Source organism: Tachypleus tridentatus, chromosome 10, assembly GCF_004210375.1.
Source record: "Tachypleus tridentatus isolate NWPU-2018 chromosome 10, ASM421037v1, whole genome shotgun sequence".
NCBI classification, from domain to species: Eukaryota; Metazoa; Arthropoda; class Merostomata; order Xiphosura; family Limulidae; genus Tachypleus; species Tachypleus tridentatus.
This window is the reverse complement of record NC_134834.1, coordinates 129,417,161-129,443,133: the sequence shown is the minus strand read 5'-3', so window position 1 is coordinate 129,443,133 and position 25,973 is coordinate 129,417,161. Positions and strand designations below refer to the sequence as shown.

The 25,973-nt window shown below is 34.8% G+C and overlaps 1 protein-coding gene across 1 annotated transcript in view; it reads right to left on the bottom strand.

The window, feature by feature from the left end:
- Positions 1-25,973, bottom strand: part of LOC143230298 (voltage-gated inwardly rectifying potassium channel KCNH6-like) — a 188,449-nt gene that overhangs the window by 155,917 nt on the left and 6,559 nt on the right. The window contains exon 2 of the mRNA XM_076463564.1: positions 4,322-4,552. Within this exon, the coding sequence (XP_076319679.1) occupies positions 4,322-4,552 (231 nt within the window). The remainder of the gene's footprint in view (positions 1-4,321; positions 4,553-25,973) is intronic.

The following is a 25,973-nucleotide window of genomic DNA, read 5'->3' as shown; positions in this document are numbered from 1 at the left end:
TATGTGATCTAAGGCATACAACTCGGCAGTAAACAAAGAAACTGTATAGGGAATCCTGTGAGCGATCACTGAGCTACAAAAAAAATCATGGCAGAGCCCACAGTATCATCTGATTTCGAACCACCGTAATAAACACGGAACAAACGAATAATTTGAAAGATGTTTGGCAAAAGAAAGACTATACTTACAATTGGGAGTCTCTATATCCACCTTCCTCAAATGACTCAAAGAAAGGTCACAAGTCCCCACTTGTTCTATTAATTAATTAATTAATGATCCATAAAGGGATGGGCTAATCATTAGATTCACCAATTTTATACAGTGACAGACTCAATTCAGCCAGCTGTGTCTGGATACGAAGGCCAAAAGGAGGAATGACAGACAATCTATTCTGAAAGATCACAGCCCATCAATGAAGGAAGACACAACACTAGATGAGATGCTGTGGTAAGAATCAAAGCTTAGTAGCATATTGTAAATAAAGTTGCAAGTGGCAGAGATGTAGGAGAGATTCGTGAAATTTAATGTACAGACTGTGGGCTGGCGAAGTGTAGAAAACCCCCGTGCAGAGACGAAGTCTCAGGTGATAAACAGAATCCAACATCATCAAAATAGAGATTCTGTCACAAACATAGACCAGAAACACATATTCCAGTTTGGAATGTATGAGGGCACGATAAATCTTCAACACAGAGCACTGATCCATTCTCCAAGAGGTGGAAGAGAGGACACAAAAGATGTCTAGGGTTGTTATACATTTGACATGAAGCTGTTTAATGTGAGAAATGAAAGTAAGATCAGAATCAGTATGTAAACGTCGTTGGTGGAAAAATAATTAATGCAAATGGTTTTAGAGGAAGAGAAGGTAAAACTCTTTGCAGTGGTCCACTTCAACACGCGAGTAAAGGCAGTCTGAAAGTTTCACTCAATAAATCTCATGTTCAACAACCAATAATAAATGTCGAATTCATTGATATAGAAGTCGTTTTAAAGCAGTCGGTATAAGTTGTTTAGTGATAAAAATTGATCTTGATACTGCAAAAGTGTGACACTCAAGATACAGCACCTAGGGGCTCCAAGTTCTTCTGTGAAAGAATGAGAAAGGGTTGAATCCACATGGACCTGAAATCATCTATCATGTAAAAGGTTATAAATAAAAATGGATAATTGGCCACGCAATCCGTATGAATCGAAGTCCCACAAAATGCCAAACTTCCATGTAGTGTCATAAGCCTTCTCGAGATCAAAGAAGACAGAAACAAGGTGCTCTCTCTTAAAGAAGGCTTCCCTGATCGAAGTTTCAAGACAAATCAAATGATTCATGGTGGAGTTGTTTGATTTAAGGAATCAAAGCAAATGTACATTAGTCATTCTTTCAAAAGTAGGTGCAGATTAAAATCAGAGTTTTCCCATCGTTGCCGCTTTCCTATCAACGAGTTGTTTTTATTATAGGTTTGTTTGTGTGTCTGTTTGTTTTTGGAGGGTCACCGGGGGCATGATCCAGATAAAACAGAGAAATTTCAGTGCCCACTGACACTAAACACCGTAGAGTTCTACACGGTAACACACTACAATGCCAAAGTAGAGCATACTAGAGATGCTAAGGTTTCGTAGGCACTATACCCAAACACCAACATCAAACATAATGTCCACAGCATCTGTTGAGAATTCCCAACAACGGTACTTGTTTGAGACTCTACCACACAGGACCAGCCAAATGGCAATTGGAGAAGCCAACATCTACAGGAATTCAAGCGCAAAATGCTGTGTAAAAGTGTCACTAACACAAACTGATCCATCAATGACGTCCTTTAATCACCAGGATCCTCGTCTCCCCTTCCCACCATATCACGCACAATAAACACGTGGGTGACTGTTCAGTTTCCAGAGGAAGTAAATTGAAAATACAGAAACTTCCCTGGGAGGTTCTCTGACCATGTAAAGGAATCCGCCTCGAGAGGTACTGAATATGTAGCGAGAATTTTTTAGTAGTGTAAGGAATTGCTAAGTTCACACCAGGGAGATTGCTAATAATCTCTTGGGGAATGAGGGGGTCTGTTAATCTTTCTAAATATGTGTGCATATATATTTATACACGTAAAATTGTATGCGCTATGAATAGGACTCGAACAAGTTGTTGAACACGTTGTGTTGGAATAAATATATTAGATACTATATTCTCATTACTTCACTGAAGGTTATGTGTTTGTCATCGTTATACATACGTAAATTCCTCTTAAGTGATATTTTGCACTTTTTTAATTTCCTATCAGAGCAAGCTATTAATATACTGTTCTTATTTTCATTCTCATAAAGGTTATAATGTATTGTTTAATCAGTGCTTTCACTGTTAACTATATTTTCGATAGTAAATCCAAAAAAGCTCACGAAGTTTAATCAGATTACGAGATTTAGATTAGTAACAATATATACTGTATTCATTACCACTGTACACCTAATTTTGACTGTTCTATAACTGTAAACATTCTCCTAGAGTATCACAGCAATTGTATTTTTACGAGAACAAATATTCATGTAGTTTTTAAACATTCTTAAGCAACTTAATTCCTTTATTAAATGGGCAAGGCATGCCTACTGCTTAGCATGCTGGGCTGCATATCAGTGATCCAAGGCTCGATCCGCGTAATTCTTCTGAACACACACTACACCTTTAGTCAATTCTAACATGCGTTTACATTTAGCCATGTACACGACAGGTTCTGTTTGCTGATTACCAACGCTCTGGTTAGTAATTATAAATTAGTGATGGCCAAGCTGGAATCTTGAGAACTTTTAGCTGGTGTTTTAGGCTACATGTCTCAAATATATATTATTTACAAGGAAAAGTTAGAAATCAATTTACGCTTTCAATGTTAAGTTGTCATTTTAATGTTTTGATAATACAGAATTGTCCTGTCATATTTTACACTAATAACATATAAAAGTTTGCAATGTTAGATTGGGTTTTATCAAAACTTTTTATTCGTTAGCTAACACCAGACCAGTTGTTTTTTTTTATTTTACTTTCTAAAGTGAGCGTTACTGCAAAAAATATGTACATGACATAATAAGAACGTAAATTATTATTTGCAATGAAGGTTGACTCACTTTATAAATTTCAGCTAATTTAATGTATAGATAGAAAACTTTGGTTTCAACATATAAAGACTCGTACAGGAAATGACAAAGGTTTTTTTATCTAATAGTAACTACTTTCAGAAACGTATAGTTCATTGTTTTCCGTTATAAAAATTATATTTGGCATTTTCCATGTCTTCCCAACATTCCAAATTCCAAAAATGTTGAACGAGCCTTATAAAACCAGGTTTTATTATTATTTTTATTACAACAAGTGCATACGTAAAAAACTTTAAAAGGTAAAAGTGAAACATGTTTTTGTTTTGTTTGTTTTTGAATTTCGCACAAAGCTACTCGAGGGCTATCTGTGCTAGCCGTCCCTAATTTAGTAGTGTAAGACTCGAGGGAGGGCAGCTAGTCATCACCACCCACCGCCAACTCTTGGGCTACTCTTTTACCAACGAATAGTGGGATTGACCGTCACAATATAACGCCCCCACGGCTGGGAGGGCGAGCATGTTTGGCGCGACGCGGGCGCGAACCCGTGACCCTCGGATTACGAGTCGCACGCCTTACGCGCTTGGCCATGCGTAAAAGTGGAACAAGTTTTAAGAAAACATCAGAGCAAAGACACAAAATACTAAGGTTATGTAAGCGAATATAAATTAATTATAACAGTACTACAACCGTGCACATTTTCTATTCACCAAACTTAAAAATATGTACATTTTCGTTAAAGAAATTGCCTTCCATATGTCTTACACGCAGTCTTCGGGTATCTCTATTAATTTGGAAAACTGTTGTAACAATAAATGTTCTTGATCAACTTCGGGGTGTAAATAAGAATAAAAAACGAATGTCCATTAAGCGAGGAAAATCATTGTATCAACGAACGTTTTTGATTAAGTTACAAGGTTTGACAAGATTAGCAAACAGTTTCTACGTGATAACCTCTGAAAATACAATGAAATGGATATTTGTAAATAAAAATAACTATGTAGTGATAATTCTGCCTAAACACCTCCCGTCGACTTCAGTCCCAAAGTTTTATGTAAGAGATGGTCATTTGATCCAATCAACCATGTAATTATTTTGCGTTTATTTCGTTATTTTACCTGCAAATAAATTTTTCGTGCCCCATTTTTGAGGATTATCAAACATAATGTTTCAGTAAACTCCTTATATTATAACTAACTAACTAACTAACTAACAGTTTTCCTTTGCTTTCGAAATATTTACATACCATCTTTCTTGTAATAAACAATCTCCACTTGTCGTTCCTCACTCTCTTCCAGGCACTCCGCTATTTTAGCCACAGCATGAGGACTGGTCTGAGGTCCATGCAGGAACTCGCACATGCACGATTGTTGAACGATCTCTCCGCGTGAGTAACCCAGTAGCTCTGTAAAGCCATCATTGCAGTAAATAATTGGTTTGTTTTCTACCTGAGCGTTGGCTACGATGAATCTTCTATCTGTAAAACAAAGAAAGAAAAATGTTGTACATTAGCGTGGTTTAAGTGATGAATTTATAAAACTGGCAAAGGACTGTGCTAAATACATTGAGAGCAATGGTCTATAAAGACAATCAGTGCGGAGTTGGAGGATGTTTCTCTGTAAAATTTCAGCTTCGGAAAAGGCAACATACATTTATTTATTAAATCTCGATAACTGTCTCAGTGAAAAAAACCCACAAAGAACCGAAGTTCATAAAGTGCTAGAGATGACGCATGTTGCACCGTTTCCCAATTCCCAGTAAAGTACATACATGAATAGTTGAATTTAGACAAGAAATACAGTTTTAGGTTTCAAATGTGTGAATAAATTGTTAATCAGAGATAAATATCTGAATTTAATCCAGAAGTTATTAACATTTTCAGCTCATGCGTATAATAAATAACAAGTCAAAATTAAGAAAAAGACGACCAAAGTTACTCCTCACAAATACAAAATAAAATTTAAAAGGTGGGACTATACTTAAAATTAAAATTCCGGAACTTTATGTATAATCCTCGCTTACATGTAAATTTTAGATGATTTATTCTTTTATTAATTAGTTTGTACAATATCACCTTATCGACCAAACTCAACAAAACATTGATCACTGATTATTGAATTGTCTTTACTGCAAAGTTTTCATTATAATAAAAAATAAAAAGCAGCATAGTATTTCGTTTTTCTAACTACGTACCGAATTTTCTTGAATTTAGCCTCAAAAATTAATTAAGACAGTCATACGTGAATTCTAGCTAATGACTTGAAATAATGTCTCCTCATCCATTACACATTTATAGCAGGATAAAATCGTCATCCTAACCAGTTTTTTTCTATTTAAACCGTCTAAAGGATTCTTAAGTAGACTGTTCTACTTCATCAATGATTTACTGAGATTCGTACAGATTGATGATTCGTTTGATTCTGTGTCTTTCATTAAAAGATCAACTTTAATTAATATTACAGTTACGAATATAAAACATTCATATAAAGTATTTTAACATAATTCTTAAATGGTAGGCAAAAACGTTTCATGATGTGTTCATGCGCTATAATTTAATTTCTTAAAACTTTTTAAAGCATTTTCTTCTACTCTTTATATTCACAACTATAAAATGTAGTATTACTGAGCTGCAAATATTTTCCAGAACTCTTTTTTATTTTGTCGTGATTTATTCAACTGAATATGTTTGGACGTTGCTGAACCAACAGACTGGCAATAAAACTGTGTTGTAATGTGGCAGTTACCACGTTAATTATTATTAAATGCTTGTCTAGCTGGCACCAACTAGAAACCTTGTATCGTTAATTGGATCACTCTTAATACAAGGACAGTATTACTCACAGTCGAAGGATGATCGGAGGGAAGTCTACAGAAAGTAGATTACAAAGTGTTAAAAATTTATCTTGCTATATGCAACCCGATATACCAAATTTCGTTAAGGATTGGTCGTCTTACAGAAAAATGCGCCGATTATTGATTTTTAGGACATAATTTTACATAACTTAGTAATGTATTCTCTATACGTTGATTTGTGTTAGACCTCATGAACGAATCAAAAATTAGTTTTAGTTGTATTCTTTCAACAGAAATGGTGCTCACGTTTAGTGTGATGTCATGTTTATTGGGGCTTCGTGGCCACACTACGAAGCTCCCAAACTCTGCGACAAATGGTGTTTAAGTATCAAAGTGCCAAGATAAAGAACATCTGTATACTTATATATGTTGCATCTTCTGACTTTTATTTTTTCAAATTATGGAACATATCAATATATCATCTTGTCTCTTCTTAATTTGCGTAAATTACTAGCACAAAGAACTAAGACCTTTCGACTGGTTAGTATTTATACATTTTTGTCAGTTCCTTTCAAAACTTTTTAAAGATTACTGAAAAACGTTGTTGATAAAACGCTGTATAGAAGTGTTTCTGCGCACTCCTTGAGCTGAGCCAGGCATGGCCAAGTGGTTAGGGCACTCAACTTGTAATCTGAGGGTTGCGGGTTCAAATCCTTGTCACACCAAACATGCTCGCCCTTTCAGCCGTGGATGACGTTATATTGTGACGGTCAGTTCCATTATTCATTGGTAAAAGAGTTGGCAGTGGGTGGTAATGACTAGCTGCCTTCCCTCTAGTCTTACACTGCTAAATTAGGGACGGATAGTGCAAATAGCCCTTGTGTAGCTATGCAGGAAATTAAAAAATAAACAAACACTCCTCCAGCTATGTAATAAGAATTACGTAAGAGAAAGAGAGTGAGAAGTATAATCATACAAACTGAACTTTGTTCAGAAGGCTTTATGTCTAATCCATACCAGAACTTATAATTTTCTCAACAAATACTTTCCAAAATCACTACGCAAAAAAGCCTTATGTCCATGCTGCTTATGGATTTCCTTGAATTAGCTTTATGTCACCAAGTATTTATGTCAACAACCCTAAAGCCTTCTCTTCAACTTAAATGCAATGATTTTCATATAGACGCACTCACGAGCTTGCACTAGGCAGCTGTAAAGCGTAATATAAACTCTCGTTCGATCAGTTGCGCAGTTCTACAAAGATGTTAAACACTTTCTGTAATCTATACATTCCTCTTTTTACATATTTGTGTTTATTATCTATGAATAGTGCAATCAAAGAGCTGATTAATTTAAATCTTTAAATACAGAATGTTCTACAAGAAAAATATAATTTTGTATTTTCTTCCTGCATAACGTGCTTCCTTCTTCATTGCCTGCATGTCAGGTGAAATGTGTAAAGTTCATTTTGAGATTTTTAAGTTAAGATAAGAATATTTAAAAGATTATTGAGAATTCTTGTTGTTAGCAATTGTGATTTTTATTGTTATGTGAAATAGAAATTCACCGTCAACAAAAAGGGATTGGAAGAAATAACGATCTTTTCTTGTAATAATCTTGCTATCAACAAAAATCGACTAAAAATAACTAAGAACGTTCGTAGTAGAAATCTCGAAGACAAAAAGCAGCTGCTAAAAGTACCTGAAAACTTTTCGTGTTAGCATATCAACATCAATATAAAGCGACTATTAAAGTAACTGAGAACCATCACTGTAAACAGGTTTTGAGTCCTTTTTAATTCAATATATGTTAATTTAAAGTAATATAGATGTGTGAATAACATTGTTTAAACAACAACAAAATAAAAAGGCATTGAAAGATTAAATTAATTTATTTTATAAATATCTCACAGGAGGAAGATATTTAAAGAGAGCTAAAAATCAATCCAGTAGTATTTACAGTTAATTAAAGTTATTGTTCTTACATTATTTGATATAAAGATTAGAACGCATTCCTTCATAAGCTAGATGAACTTAGGATAAATAAACATTACATATCTTTCCTTCCTCCATTCATTAATAGATTGAGTTTTCTAAGTTTCTTATTTTTGTATGTATATATAATTTCTACACAATACTTGATCAAGAAGGTCGCTATGTGACTTCTGTTCTTGCTACCTACTACTACTGTTCTGTGTCATTCACCTATCTGTAATAAAAATAACTGCAAATCACCTGAAGTGTATGAAGTTAGCCAGTTGTCCTTTCCACTGTTAGATAATCTCGCAAAGTAATGACCTCCCTTATGTTTCATTGAGAATGCCCATAAAGTGGGTAGCGCTAGTTGCTCTAACCAAATCTTATGTTAACGAGTTAAATAAGTAACATGAATTTTATTCAGTTTGGTAGAAGATTTTAACCATATAAACGTGAAAAAACGCTAAAGAGAGAAGCAACCTCATAGATGACGTTAATGTACCTTTACTTAATGGGTTTTGGTTTTATATTTAATACGTGTTTAAGAAGAAATATGGTTAGTGTGTACTGTGATTAATGTTATTCGCTTAACTAATTTCTGTTTTGATTTTGTTTTTCTGAAAAATGATTAAAAGCAATCGTCTTTCTAATTAAGTTTTAAAGCCTCTTTATTGCATTTTATATATCATATAGCTGCGACATCGCTCTAGGTTCTAGATTATTTTTTGCATAACCATTTCGTAATTATTCTTTGTTAGAATACTTGTTTTTTGTTTTTGTACAAATTTCTTTGATCTGGCTTTTTTATTTCGCAAAATTTCCTTTGCTGATTTTGAATACGAACCGTTATTAAGAACTCTTACGACGTAACTAGTCATTGTTTGTTTATTTGTCTAAAAGTTATTTTCTATTTGCATCACATCCTTATTAAAGGGTTAATTTAATATTTTTATCAGTTTTGAAGTATTTATATGATTAATTATACGAACTGATGTGATAAATGTTATTTATTACTATGTAACAAGTGCCTGTGTTATTGCAAAATTATTTATTTCTAAGGCCCGGCATGGCCAAGCGCGTAAGGCGTGCGACTCGTAATCCAAGGGTCGCGGGTTCGCACCCGCGTCGCGCTAAACATGCTCGCCCTCCCAGCCGTGGGGGCGTTATAAGGTGACGGTCAATCCCACTATTCGTTGGTAAAAGAGTATCCCAAGAGTTGGCGGTGGGTGGTGATGACTAGCTGCCTTCCCTCTAGTCTTACACTGCTAAATTAGGGACGGCTAGCACAGATAGCCCTCGAGTAGCTTTGTGCGAAATTCCAAAACAAACAAACAAATTTATTTCCAAATAATCGTTGTTAAGTATTCTTGAATACAATCGTCGAATTTCTTCATTACAAGATTGTGTTCCCTGTGAACGTTTTTCAGTGGAGATAGAAAGTTATGCCACTCCTTGACCAATGCGTGTTTGTAATGTTCATTGTTTTTAAAGTTAATATTAATGTCCATTTGACAACAAACATGAAGTAATGGGGAGGGGGGGAGAAATTTGTGATACATAAGTATGTGTATTCTACCTTTTTATACTCATGTAGAATGTTGTTTCCAAATTATTTCCCTTGTGTTGGTGTGTGCAGTTTCTACATAATATATTAGTTAAGAAGGCCATTAAGTTACTTTTGCTCTTGCCATATACTGCTTTGTGCCATTAACCTACTTTCACCTTTGACTTATCTTGGTTGAAATACCTGATCAGTCACCCTTAGTATGTGAAGTTAGGCAGCTGGCTTTCCACCGCAAGTCATGTGATATCCTGAGGTCATGATCTCCCTTATGTTTCACTGAAAAGACCAGCCACATGGCTGGTACTAGCCGTCTTAAGTAAGTCTGGTAAGTTAAAATTTATTTAGTCTAGTACAAGATCTTTACCAAATAAACTTGAAACTATTCAACAGAGAGAAACAACCTGTAACGGATTTACAGTCTTACATTTATTTTCATATCTGCGTGACGTGTGTTTCAGTTTAATGAATGTGACGTATATTGTTAGATGATTATTGTGCAAGTCCCGCTTGTTCTCTTTAATATGTAGAAGATTCTCGAGAGTAAGAATCAACAATATATATTCTACGAAAACACTAGCGTATATTAGAATATTGTTGAACATTCTAGAATCTCGCAAAGTAAGTATTTAAAAGCAAGCCATCACAAGACGTAATAGAATATTATTTGGTTTGTTACAGTCAATACACTATAAACTTCGGAAGTTATAATTGTGATTAAAGCTTATTAATAGGAAAACTACAAAATTTGACCAGAAATATTTATAGATTTAGAAGATTTCGAACTTCAGTGAATTAACTTCTGTGATTAGAATTCCTTCAAGGACATTATATGTTTTCCTCGGAAAAAATACTCAGGTGTGAAGAGTAGAGCTAGCAAGCATTCTCGTCAAGTGAAGTGTATCTGTGTATCAACATAAAAATAATTTTCGCCTTGAAAACCATCGACAAAGTACTCAGTTCCAGACCGAATAAGTGACTTAATATTGTTGATAAGTTTGTAAAACCTTTGCATATAAATTATAATTCGCTGTTCGTGAACAGTCGATAAAAGATTTAGGTCCAGACATGTTAGAAGTCTCAGTATTGTGTGTAATTTTGTAAAATTATTTTATATAAACCATTATTTGTAATAACCGTTATTATAATTTGTATTTTTATATAAAAATATACGTGTGTTAAGTGTGTTTTAATATAGCAAAGCCACATCGGGCAATCTGCTGTGTCTATCGAGGGGAACCAAATCCCTGACTTTAGCGTTGTAAATCCGTAGACTCGCCGCTGTGCCGCTTTGTTAAAAGGAAAACTGTGCGAATCGATCTTGTTGGAAAATATTATAATATTGATACATGTTAACATTCAATTAACTTCTAAATTAAAATTTCCGGCTATTTGTAATCTTATCACGTAGTTTACGTAACATAATGAATCGAAGACTCGTCCGAGTTAAATTATTAGGTTGTCCAGAAATAATTGCCGGAATTCTCATGATGATATTTAGAAGCTGAACACTGAGAAACTTATTGTTAGTTGGTTGGTTTAATCCAACGTTTGTCGCTTACGAGGTGTTTTAAATGTCTGCCGTTTCAACTCTACTCAGAGTAAGTTTCGCAATCCCCAAAGCAGCATGGACAAGAAGTACTTTCGTCTGATTTTCCTCTACGAGTTCAAACTTGGACGAAATTCTACCTACACTACATGGAACATCAACCATTGCTGGATCTACTGCTGGATGTACATTTCAACATTGGTTACAAAGGTTTCGACGTGAAGATGTAAGTCTTGAAGATCACGAAGGTCGTGGAAGGAAGCCATCCTTAAATGAAAACACAATAAGGGAAGCGGTTGAGACAGACCCTCGCACAACAATACCGTGAAGAAAAGCTAGGCACAAGCAAATCAAGCATTGCCAACCACCTGAGTGCTATTGGAAAGACGAAAACATTGGATGAGTGGGTTCTGCATGAGCTGACTGCAGATCAACAAAAATCGGCATTATGAGACCTGTCAAGGATGACGCTCCAAAAATTGAACGAATTAGGGAACAAGGTTCTGCCTCATTCACCTTATTACTCAGACTTTTTCCCATACAGATTTTCATTTTTTCAAGTACTTTGTCAAAACTTTTTGAACAATAAACACTTTCAAAACCAGGCAGCTGCAGAAGAAGCTTTCAGGGAGAAATGAAACTGATTTCTACGGCAGGGGCATAAACAGCATTGTTACACGTTGGCAAAAGTGCGTTGAGGCAAACTGTACTTACTTTGATTAAAGCATGTTTCACAACACTGGTTTATACGTTTCCAAACTTCGCAGTTCAGAAACGACCTTAATTTCTGGACAACTTAATATAATACGTAACGAATGTCAAAGCTAACTCCCGAGATAAGGTGACTATCCATTGTGGCAAGGACGTATTATTTGTATATGTGTTAATAACAGTTATTTACTATGATTTTACATTTCTGTTCACTCTACCTTTATTTCTTACGATCTTAGTCAGTCAGAAGATACAGAAGTGTTTCGAATTAAATATCTTGTCAAGTCTGCCATTAACAATTGTAATCAATTTGTCACTCTTAGGTAAAATCAGACCTACCTGAAAAAAAATGACACCGACGTTGTCAGCGTCATTTTCGGCCATAATACAAGTAATAATCTCATGAAATACGGCCAGCCTAGGAAACTTAGGCTAGTCCTAAATCCATATACATAAAATTAACAGTGCAAAATAAAAGAAGGTGACAGTGTCCAGAATTCAGCTAAAAATGACCGAAACGTCGTGTGATAATCTACTTCATTTTTAGGCCCGGCATGGCCAAGCGCGTAAGGCGCGCGACTCGTAATCCGAGGGTCGCGGGTTCACGCCCGCGTCGCGCTAAACATGCTCGCCCTCCCAGCCGTGGGGGCGTATAATGTGATAGTCAATCCCACTTTTCGTTGGTAAAAGAGTAGCCCAAGAGTTGGCGGTGGGTGGTGATGACTAGCTGCCTTCCCTCTAGTCTTACACTGCTAAATTAGGGACGACTAGCACAGATAGCCCTCGAATAGCTTTGTGCGAAATTCCAAAACAAACAAACAAACAAAACTTCATTTTTAATTTCTGACATTATTATAACACACTTCTTTATGCCTAAGTTGAAGAATAAAATACACCTTAAAAAGTATAATGCTTTATACCTATTTTTAATGACATGTGCAACTCTACAAATTGCTATTGCATTTTGTTGTAACGCATGCCTGTTAAATGATACTACGAGATCATTTTAACGGAATTTGCAATCCTGCAAATTGTCATTACAGTATGTTGTGGCATATGCCTGTTAAATGATTCTACATTATCAAAAATCTCTCACATGCAGAATTTCACACAAATATTTCCTTCTCCTATATATAAAAAAGTGAACATAACGCCTTTTAATTTTTAGCGAAATATTCCGACGCCTATACAAAACTAAGCGAGGTTTTTTCTTATTCCTTCCTATACGCATATATCATTAAATCAATTAAACTGAAAGAATGAGCATGTTTGGTAACGGGGATTCGAACCCGCGAGCCCCACATTGCGATTCCTGTGCCCTAAGCACCAATCCATTAGCATATTTAGTGAAGAGATTGTCTTCCATAGTCCGTTGTTATTATTACAGTTATTTATATATGTCAACTTTTTTAACTAAAATCATACAGTTTAGTAGGCCACTGGTGACGAAACTAAAATTAGCATGATTAGCGGTGATGACAGATAACTTTTATAAAAACTACTATTTTATTAGAGTTCTGAACTATTCCCTCTCATGCCATGGCTAAGCAACAACACTCTCAAGAAATAATTGTTCGAGATGATACTTAAGACGCTTAAAAGAGTGTTTAAAATTCATGCGATAATGTTATAAAACAATTTCTGTTATCGCGCACATGCATCCTTTTGTTTTCTTCCATTTTACAGTCTACTGGCAAGATTAGATTCCTTCCTAATTCTCAGAATTTTTTTATCGTGAAAAGTTTCCTAGAATGACTTTTTTATGTGCTTTTGTAGGTACTATAAAATAAAATACGCAAGAAAGAACATTATCGTGCGAAACATTAAAGGGTAATCGTTGTATTTTATAAAATGCTTATATTGGTGTAATATATTATTTCTAAGAATTTAAAAGTTACTGTACAGGTCTTGTTTTGTTTGTTTCTCGTCACATGATTTTAGTAGGTTGCACCTAGAACAGGGTAAAGGACTTCAGGGTCCCTCTACAAATTTTCTATGGGACTCTCGGAACTAAACTTTATAAAAAAGTCAAACTCAACGTTATTTATTAACTACAGGTTGAGCAACCCATAAACACCAGTGATCAGTAGATAATACACATTAATAAATGGACGAGTAAATATTTATAGTCTATACTCTAGATGTTTATCTGTAACGACCAAAAGCATTGTTCTCATTGGCTTGGTTTCTTTCGAACTTCGCGCAAAGCTACACGAGGGCTATCTGCACTAACCATCCCTAACTTAGCAGTGTAAGACTAGAGGGAAGGCAGCTAGTCTTTACCACTCACCGCTAACTCTTGGCTACTCTTTTACCAACGATTAGTGGGATTGACCATCACTTTATAACGCCCCACGGCTGAAAGGGCGAGCACGTTTGGTGCGACCGGAATTCGAACCCGCGACCCTAAGATTATGAATCGAACGCCTTAACCCACCTGGCCATGACGGATCTAGTTATGCTTTTAATTATAGGAAGTACAAAGCGTCGTTTTCTCCTAATACAAGTTATACTATTTGTTCACACGTTCTTGCACTAATTAAAACACAGTAAGTCTTAACGATAGTTGTTTGTTATGTTTCTTAAATATTGTTAGCAGGACCTGAATGATTTCTATCAAAGCTTGCTCATATGGTTAAATTACATCTTCCAATGTGTAGAGTTTAAACTCCTTCCACTAACCACGATCAAAACTGATATAATTAGCACAATACGAGTACTCTAATTTGTGTAACCACTTCAAGCATTCAATAATTTTGCACCTAGTTCGTATACACTGCTTGCGACGAACAGCAACAACCACTTGAATAATAAATAAATTGAAACGGTTGCTATAGCAACCCAACATGGCGTAACAGCTTGGCAACAGTAAGTGAGTGTTTTCAAGAAAGAAGACGACTATAACGTTGTACTTGTTTTGTTTTGTTGATGACCGTTAACATTGTTTTCTTTTAATGACTGCCTAGACCAGAAAGTCGAAGAATGGTAAAGAAAAGAGTATATATATATATATATATATATAGTGCCATGTAGAACACGCACAACTACAGATGGGAAAGTCAACTGTCGCGTGATTGGGTTGTTATTCATGAACTAATCACTTATATTACGTATCACCAGAAACACACACAAACGGCTTGATACTTACAGCTCATTAGTCAGAAATTTTAGAGGAGTGTATCTGACAGTGGTAGAGAAATTAACCGTATATATATTAGTATATCATGTTCACAACTCTATATGGAAAACCGTGATCTCATTATTTCCTACAATTTTTAAAATGTGTTTACGCCGCAGCAATTACACATGTCCGAAATAGCATACTAATTTAAGTGGTTTAACGAAGTATTAACAACCAAGAAAGATGCAAGTCCTTCAGTGGAGTTCTACTTGCATAGGATATGATATAATAACAGAGGCTTGTAAACGTATTGTCTGTTTGCTTCGACCATTCACACAAAGCTACAAAATGGGTATCTCCAAAAGCTGTTTCTACATCTATCGATAATTATTTAGTCTAATGCATCCAGAGAATCACCTATGGAGAGAAAATCTAATGACTGAAAAAGTCGTAAATTTTACCCTCCTATAAATACTTTAGAGGATTTCTTCAGTTAGCTGCATTCGAGTAAATCTTTATACATTTTCGTGATAGCGTTAAAAAAATGTTCTATTTCTTTTACTTTGGTGAAAATTGCATATCATATGACAACGACAAGAAACTCATATCCTTCAGGCCCTGTCTGAGTCCCTCAGATGCGTCTACAAATTAGGATAGTCGATAACGTATGCAACATAGAATTCTTGTGTATTTCATTTTACCTTTTGTCAGGTTTTAAAAAATAAAACAGAATTCTCTTTCTTCAAAGCGGGTGTTTCAGAGAAATCTTCGTTCACGTAACAGCTAGTTAAAGTTGCATCAGTTTTGGATGCTATCCAGTGAAAGAAGTAACGATATATATTAATTTTACTGCAGATAAAGCTTCGATTTATTTGTTCACTGATATGTGCGTTTCTTTCCTGTATTTTCTATCATCGATTTATTATTGTTTCTCATTTTCCGAATCTGCATTTTGCAGATACTTTTAAACCTACATACTAAACCTAAAATACTACAACACCAGAAAATGCATCAACCTGCATTATTATGATAATGTACCAAAAGTCAACACGGACTTCACTAGTAGCAATGACCAAATACTTATTGATGGTTATATGAAATCCTCTGCTTCTGACCTTCACTAATCATGCCTCTCGTGGTTCTTTAATCCTCTTGACACCTCTAGGTGTTCAGATCACTCCGAGTGAAAAATCACATCTAACTTTCAAAATATAACGATGTTTCTCTTTGAAGAAGTATTTACTCTAAAATACAGTATAATTGACACATTAATGTTATATAATGCTTATCTTGCTTATTTCAGGAATAGCATTCCAATTAACGTTAAAATTTAAATGTATGTCATATATATATACGTACCGAAACTATAAATTTATATTTATTTCACATTACAGCATTTACTGTAAGTTTGAAATTTAATTTATGTTTCTACACGTTATGTTTGTACAACTGAGAATTCATTGGTTAAACTTACATATGGAATACTACCAAACGTGTAGGATTTTAACTGCGTTTTAGCTTTAGAGTGAGCATTACCTAAATAAAGAGAAAATTCTGTTTTGCAGACGAGAAGTATCAAAACCATCTGGAAATTAGTCACTCACAGATTCAAAATTTTGAAATTGTTGAAGTCGACATTTTATGAAGCAACCTGAAGAGGAAATTCTGAAATATTTCCTACAAATTTAGAGTTTGTTTTGTAATTGTTTTTTTTTGTTTGTATGTTTTCCATTCTGGATAAAGCTTTAGTTATGTTATTTCCCTATAGCAAGACGCCAGATTAAAAATTTTAGGTTGATCCGCAGTGGCTCAGCGATGAATCTGCGAACTTATAACGCTAAAATATCAATACTAGTGGTAGACATAGCACAAATAGCCCATGGTGTAGCTTTCTTAACAATAAAAAAGACAAATTAGGTTTAGCAAGTATGGTAAAGCAGGCATGGAACAGCAAACTATTTGGAGTACACTTTTGTCACGCAAACAAAATTTACAAGTAGAAAAGCTTATTTATTTAAAACTAGCTGGATTACACGTCCTCTGGACAAAAGTTATGTAAATTTATGATTAATGAAAGGTTAACTTAAAACATGAAAAGTTAAAACATCCGTAAAAACTAGAAAATACAAAATGTGAAATCAAGCATTTACGGATATCTCCGCATGAACCCATCAAACTTTCATGTCAAATTTGGTGAAGATTCATCAGTAGGTGGCAAAGCAGTGATAAAAAAAAAAGCAAAATTGAAAGATTCGTATATAGCTCTCGCATGGACTCAATGAGCCTCCATAACAATTTTGGTGAAGATCCATCATACCTTGCGAAGAAGTTGCCTAGATATTGAACAGACAGTACTACTATGTTTATATAGATAGATACACTATAACTGCTAGACATAAATTAATCTCAACCACAAATATTGTCGGCAAAATAACATGCTGCAAAGCGTAATAAAAGTAGAAGTGACACAGGTTTAAAGGGTGAAGTCAATGACCACTGATAACTACTCTTTGTCAGTCGTGCTTTGCTCTTGTCAAAAGAAATACATTAATTAATATTCAAAAGTTACCATTGGGTACATAATAAAATAGACAGAATAATTCATGGTCAATGTTTCTCATTATTGCTTCGGTGGGACTTCTCATTCTTGGCTGAATAGTAGGAACTCACCATTACTTTTACAATCAGTGATGACGAGAAAATCCACTTGTAGAAAAAAATATATATGTAAAAACGGCTGGTTTGGGTTGAGAAAATTTTTATGTAGAGGAGCGTACGACGTTTCGACATTCTTCGGTCATCGTCAGGTTCACAAAGAAAGAAAGAGGTAACTGAACGATAGCTGATCCCATGTTTGAAGGGATTTGTGTAACTGAGTGTAGGAATGTAGAGGGCGTGCTTAGATATTTGATTATATTTATTAATATAGGTATATATTGGTTTATATTGGGATTGAGTTGTTGTATAAGTAAGGCTTCTTTAATTTTGCGTTTGTTTATGTTTGTTTCTTTATTTAGTATTTGGGTATTCTGTATGGTTATGTTGTGTTTATTTGATTTGCAGTGTTCGAAAACGTGTGAAGGTGACTTTTTGTGTACTTTGAAGGTTTTAGAAAACACTAGTGCGTCTGCGACCATTATTGAGTGTGATTGGTATAAAAGCTAGCAGAGAAACAGTAACAGAATATTATCGGTCATCTACAGTTAATGTGCTTTAAACCTCGGGAACTACAACTGTAGTTAATGCTTATTAATCGGAAAACTACAGTATTTGACGGGGAACGTTTATAGATTTCGAACATTACAAACCGTTTAACTTCAATGACTTACTTCAGACGTTATTATTTCTACCAGGACACTAAATATCTTCTTCAGAAAAAAATCAACTTACAATGGTGTGAAGCCAACCAATTTAGCTAGCTTAAACGAGGTGTAACCGTCACAGTATAACACCCCCACGGCTGAAAGAGCGAGCATGTTTGGTGCTACAGGGATTCAAAACTACAACCCTCAGATTACAAGTCAAGTGCCCTAACCACCTGGCCATGTCAGGCCGTAAATTTCAACAGAAAAGCAAAGCACTTTCATTGATATCTGCACCTACAAAAGTCTCCCGCTAGTATAGCGGTAAGTCTACGGATTTACAACGTTAAAATAAGGAGCTCCATTCCCCTCAGTGAATTCAGTAGATAGCCAGATGTGGCTTTGCTATAAGGAAACACACACACGCGCGCGCGTCTAAAAAAAAAAAATTACTCTATGATGTAATGCCGTAATTTTAGCTCATTTTTAGATTAAAATTTCAATAAAGTCCTTTTTCTCATGGATGACGAACATTACTGAACGTCAAGTGTGAGTACATTGTTATGGAACTGTCAGGCTATTCCAGAAAATGCCACAGCCCCGATAACCTTCCGCAGTAAGTATAATAGAATTTTTTTTAATCTACCAGAATATAAAAAAAAACAAAAACATTAGAAAATGTAAAATACGTGCATCTGACAAAAAAAGGCTTGTTGAAATTTACTATGGCTTTGTTTGTATTTTGTATTTTTAGGGGTAGTTCCATCCACTACTTAGGGTTTATTATGTCTACCACCTTATCTTATTATGTAATAATTGAATATTAAGATAAACGAGCATAAACATATGTATAGGATACGTATTTGACATACCTTTAAACTCTAATCATAAAGTATGTGATTTACTTTGCAAAGTAGTGTTTTATGTATCTGATAGCGTGTAACAACTATGAAAACGTTTATGGGTAAAACGAATGCATTACACGGTATTTGTTTTGTTCTTTCTTCACGAGTGTTCCGAAAAGTGTAAACATTAGAAGGTTATGTGAATATGGTTTTCTTCCATTTGTTACTTAACAATTAAACATGTAAAATATTTGATTAATATTTAGAATACAAAAACAAAATATATTCGATATTTTTGAAATAGGTAATTAGATTTTTAATTCCGTCTTCGGTGACAAAGGTTATGTTTTCTCCCCTGTGTCTGTGTGTGTTTTTTGTTTGTCAGCAAGATTTCTCGAAAATAGCTCAATAGATTTGGTCCAAAGTTGGTACACATTTGGACTATAACCAAACTTAAAAGTTATTAGTTTTTGGAATGTCAAGATAAAAGTCCTAGTTCACAACAAGGTCACAAAAATCCAAAGCATTTCTATCTGCTAACATAGGAACCGAGTTTTCATACTATTTTTGCTCTATAGTAGAGTAAAAAATGATTGCATTTTGATGAAACTTAGTGGAAATATGTAGAATATTATCACTCATTGTCCTGCCAAAAATTGCTCGTGTCTGTTGATAACTTCGGACATACGGATATTTTGAGGGCCGATATGATCAACGCTGCTTAACGGAAGTAAACGCTCTACTGAACCGGCATGGCCAGATGGTTAAGGCACCGGACTGGTAATCTGAGGGTCGGGGGTTCGAATCCCCGTCGCACTAAACATGCTCGTCCTTTCAGCCGTGGGGGCGTTATAATGTTCGGTCAATTCCACTATTCGTTGGTAAAAGAGTAGCCCAAGAGTTGGCGGTGGGTGGTGATGACTAACTGCCTTCCCTCTAGTCTTACACTGCTAAATTAACAACGGCTAGCGCAGACAGCCCTCTGTAGCTTTGCGTGAAATTAAAAACAAACAATACTTGGATTTTGACACTTAATTTTCAAACACACACAAATATATATATAATTCAATGCTGTTATTACAGAAGAACTTCTTTATCGGCCAGTATTTTTTACCTGTATTTATTTTCTTGCTATTCCATTGATTTTAACACACAAGTCGCGATTTTTCTTTGGTGCTTTCTTATTTTTGTTCCGTAGTTTTAAACCTTTATAATGTCGACGACGTATTTATTTTGTTAAAAACCTAATCTAAACCACGCAACAGAAAACAATAAAATGATGAGAAAATGTGAATTCAGCAGCTGTAGGTAAACTCCAACATGTTACTTGTTATAAACAATAGCAACAAGTTTATTCTACAAGTGCTGCCGTTGTGCTTTAACACAGGAAGTACAGGGAAAAAAAAGAGATTATACATTTATAGCGGTCTTACGAGCAGCACGGAGTTGATACTTAGAGAAAACGTTGTGTATATGGATATGTTGTTTTGTGGTAAGTATTAACTTTTTGCTATATGCATACAGGACTTGATCTCTTAAAATTTCGAAGGTGTAAAGACGAGTGTGAAAATGACAAAGAACGTAATCCAAATAAGTTCTTTATGTGTAAAGCAGTACACCACCGTCCGTGAAAATGACAAAGAACGGGAGAAGATATTCAATTCTAAATGTACCCATATGGACGGTGGTGTACTGCTTTACATATAAAGAACTTATTTGGATTACGTTATTTGCAGTTACAATACAACTGTCCTTATTGTTGATAATACATCTAGGTGCATCAAGAGGGTGAGCAGCTACAGTTATTAACATAAAAGCTTTAGTGACTGCAGACACAATCCATTGGTGGTCGTGAGAATAGATTAATATACCTCCAGACTACGGAATTCTACCTGGTACAAATTAATATACGCTCAATCATTGTTATGATATTCTACTTGTTGATAGCAAAAACAGTGATGCTTCTATCCTATAGCAAGCCATGGCATCAAACATAAATCACTTAATGGTTTCAAAAATTAATATTTATTTGGTATTCACCAGAGTGTGGTTGACACCATAATTCTTGCAGGAAGTGAGTCTCACAGCTGAAATACTAAATCATCTAAAGAACCAATAGTAGCATCCAACTAAGGAAACAAACACTTTCTGAAAGGTGGCCAAGGTAAATGGGTTATGTCCCCCGATAGTACAGCGGTATGTCTACGGATTTACAATGCTAAAATCAGGGGTTCGATTCCCCTCGGTGGGCACAGCAGATAACCCGATGTGGCTTTGCTATAAGAAGAACACACACGTAGATGGTTTATTAAATCTGTGAATGGCGAGTAAAAAGAGAGGACTAGATGAAGTTACACCTGACTCGTAAGCCCTTTATATTGAATATTACGTGTGAAGTACGTTATACAATGCACTCCAGAGGACTACCACACGCTTACACATAGGAGGAAGAGGAGAGAATTGGGCAAAAGCATATATTGTATAGACATGGTGGATATAATGTATAGCAATTCTTTCTCCGAAAAACTCTAAGGGACTAAATAAAGATGGTAATATTTAAAAATACAAGTTTAACACTATTGTCTTATGGTAACTATGGTTCATTATTATAATACTAGGTATATTCCATGAAAATATTGGTTGTTTCATACATATATCATATAATTCATAAACAGCAAAACATATTTTACCAAAATATTAAGATGTAAACGCCCCCTTTTATTATCATATAAGCTGTTACACAGTATCAAATGTGATAATAAATATATAGTTCTCTACTATTACTTTGTGGCGATATAGTTTTCTAGATGTACGCCATTGCTACACAGTAGCAAAGTAATTGTTCTTCGCAAATGTTTTATGTCGATTATAAAACTGTTACGTAAATTTTATGATCCTACTTTCGTCCTTCGTCCCAATACCCTGAAAAATCCCCTGTCACGCAGTTTAAAGTATTTTCATAGCTAAGACTACCTTGCTGGTACTATAGCTTTATAACTAAAGATGTATAGGAGGTAAACAAGTAGGTCCATAAAAAAAAAGCAAAAAAACACGTAGGTAGCTATAAGCAATAACATTAGAAATTTATGGTGGCCTAAGATTATATTTCCTATTTTTAAATTTAATAATTAAATAACTAAGGAAATGTGATTATGCAGTTTTCACCATCCTGTAGCACAACTCAAACAGTTTTGATTATATATTTTGTGTATGATTTTTTCTCTCAGTCCATGAGTAGTATTAATCCGGAAAATGGCAATGTGCAAAAAACATGCTCAATGTGTCGTTTGGCTTCCAGAGAAAAGGACAGTGTCTGTGGTACAGTCTAATCACAAATCCTTGTACAGGAAAGAAGTATGAGGGTATACTAAGGATATCGTGTATCGCACATCTATAAAAACATCACAAAGCTAAAGACCAGGATAACGTGTGCTATTACGAGTAAGTTAAAGTAAAAGAAGAGTGAACTCGAATATCGGTAAGACGTGCTGATAATCACTAACGGTACATAAGTAGATCTCTACTAACATGTCTATAAAACCTGTTTGAGTTTAAATAGAATATGTTATAAACTGCATGATTGTATTTTTTGTTAGTAAGTTATTACATGTTAAAATAGGAAAGATAGTTTTGGCCCACCCTGTAGAAGTGTGAGAGTTAACACATAGAGGACACGCAAAATAGGAAAAAAAAAAAGGGTAATTACAAAAGTATGTATTAGTACGCATAAATACAGATACACGTAAACATACAGACAAACAGTATGGTTATAACATAAGTATACAAACTAGTAACCATGAATGCATGTTTGAACATAACTACAAATAAGAAAACCCACTGAAGATAAAAAAAACTCTTTAATTCCAATATATGGAACCAATTCTTGAATCAAAAGAAAATTAAAATGTGTAAATGCAAATGTAAATAAGTATATATTCGAGGACACGTAACTAAACAGAAAAATACAGACAAAAAGACATAAATGAAAAGAAACGTATAGACACAATGACACGTAAGTATAATCGCATTGATAAAGTAACTGTACAGTTTGCCTCTGATGAAAAAAGGTTTATCATTCAAAATCGTTCAAATTATTTTTATCCTTTATTGACTTTTACGAACCGGCGTGTCCTTCTAACATCACAAATATGTATAATCGTATTTTAAATTTTATTTCCTCAGTGATTTCCATCAGTTCGTTTTAGAATTTCGCACAAAGCTACACAAGATTGTGTTTGTTTCTTTTTAGATTTCACGCAAAGCTACACTAGGGCTATCTGCGATAGCCGTCCTTAATTTAGTAGTGTAAGACTAAAGGGAAGGCAGCTAGTCATCACCACCCACCTCCAACTCTCGGGCTACTCTTTTACCAAAGAATAGTGTGATTGACTGTCACATTTTAACACTCCCACGGCTGAAAGGGTGAGCACGTTTGGTGTAACTGGGATTCGAACCTGCGACCCTCAGATTACGAGTCGAGTGCCCTAACTACCTAGCTATATAAGACTACCTGCAAATATCGTTTTAATTTTTAAACGATAGACTAGAGGGAAGGCAACTTAGTCAGTAGTGCTCACCACCAACAGTTTGGCTTCTCTCGTCTCACCGAATAATAAGATTTAGCAATCATTCTTGTTGCTCACACACTCAAAGTGCAAAGAGCTATGGACTCTCAGATTCATAGACCCAGCAACTAAACAAAGCCAATTCTTATCCATCTTCAATCAGCAAAACAGAACACGGTGTACTGTAGTAATAAATTGAACAAGTTCTTTTACTTTGAACATTTTGGTTTATATAACAAAATTAAGCTTGTTTATCCGACATCCTGGATCTGATACTAAAATAATGGTTTGTTTGTTTTAATTTCGCGCAAAGCTACACGAGGGCTACCTGCGCTAGCCCTCCTTAATTTAGCAGTGTAAGACTAGAGGGGAGGCAGCTAGTCTCACCACAACCGCCAACTCTTGGTGTACTCTTTTACCAACGAATAGTGAGATTTACTGTCACATTATAACGCCCCCACGGCTGAAAGAGTGAGCATGTTTGGTGTGACGGGGAGTTGAACCCACGACCCTCAGATTACGAGTCCAGTGCCTTAACCACCTGGCCATGCTGGGCCTCCTAGAATAAAACGAATATAACTATCCATTTGGTATATAATGGCAGTAACATCACTGACCATCAGATTAATTCCACTTACCATTGAAACTGTAGAATAACACTCCAGTTATAGTTTCACGATCTCAGGAAGTATTATAAATACATATATGTGAATTCATAGTAGAGACAATCCCCAAAGTCACCGACAGTTTTTGGTTAGTTTTCTTTATATGTTGATCGTGTCCATGGTATAGAAGCTATATCAGTGGCATAATAACAAACATTTTGAATAATTATTGAAACCTAAAGAGTAAATGAATAACAATACAAAATATTCCTGCCAAAGAAACCGTACTAAAAACTCTGAAACACCTGTCCTGTATCTTTAATTACAAGAGAAAATAAAATTAATGAAAAAATAATAATAATTGGAATCTAATTTTAACTGAACTATTTGAAAGTTTGTAATGTGCTTTCACAAAATCGAAAAATATAGTCTACATTTTTGAATGATATCTAAAAGTTTAAAAGAATAGGCAAAATTTTTCATTATAAAACACGTTTAAATCAATCACTAGCAGCTGACGATGAAGTAATGACTATATTGTTATATGAGGTGATTATGGAGTCTACTGCACATGGAGGATGTGTCGGCCTCCTACTGTTTGAGGACTATAGTCAAAAGTTCGTTGCATCATAAAGTGGCATAGTTCCCGTTAATATATTTATAGGTAGGATTTTAGTTTAAGGCTAGGTGAATGTACAAAACCTTTTTAGCAGTGAAGTGAGATCACAGTTATAAGTTCTGTGGAGAGAGGAGTAGTGTTTCTGAAGTATAATTGTTCCACCAACTATCTGAAGTTGAAGATGTTTTTGACTGATTTGTTATAACAATGTTTATATTATTGCCTTATATTTATTGATAAACATAGCTTATTATTTTGTCAATGAAATGGTAATATAGGCCAAGAATGTTTGGATAACTTTTAGACGAAAGGTAATCAATGTACATGAAAAAAATACCGTTTTACAGATATCTGCACGATGAAGCTATTTCGTTTTTTATCACAAAAACAAACAAATTATTTTAATAAAATCATCTCCGTTATTACTAGTGTAACAGAACAGAAACTTGTTTTATTGAAGAATCATTTTTCATGTGATCCCTATATATATTACCGTCATTTCGGGTTTTGTAAGCTAAGTCTTCCCGGCAATAGAGTAAAAGATATTAGCACTATTACTTCGGTGGCTTCAACTTTCCTTGGCATTGTTGTGACCGTATTAACATTGTTTCTGTACATTTGATTGAAAGACAGAAACTATAATAGTAATGAAAAACGCGGTAAAGTCTAACACGCAGGGCCAATAGCAAGTCTCCCACGGATCCCGGTTAAAAAATTTTTGTACGCTCATGTTTTAAAGTCATTCTTTTTTGTAATTAGTTTAGAAATTTTCGTCTTCAGACAAAAGTAAAAAGATATCTGTTCAAAACAAAGAAAGCCAAAAGTCAATTCTGTATCCTTCAGCCATTTCCTTCTTATCGCTGTAAAGTTATCAAGTACCATTAATACTGACAGTAGCATGGAGCAAGTGGTTTCATTATCTACTCAGTCCTTGAAAACGATTCTTAAAGTTGAGAAAAAATATATCAATAGTTGGGTAAAATACACTGACTTTAAAATAAAACACTGGTCCACACAAAGTCATCAAAATTATGCTCTATTTGGATATTTTTTTTATTTTTCCAAAACTTTAGTTTCAGTTTCCCAAACCTTAGCCATGGTGATCCCTCAAAATTTTCATTTCACTTAATTCATTTATGAAATTTGCAATATCATTGTGAACATTTTTAGGTAATTCACGTGCTTTACTCACCTCTTGAGACTTTGCTTGAAGATGTTTCGAGGTAGTGTCAGTGGAAAGTAGGATGTTAA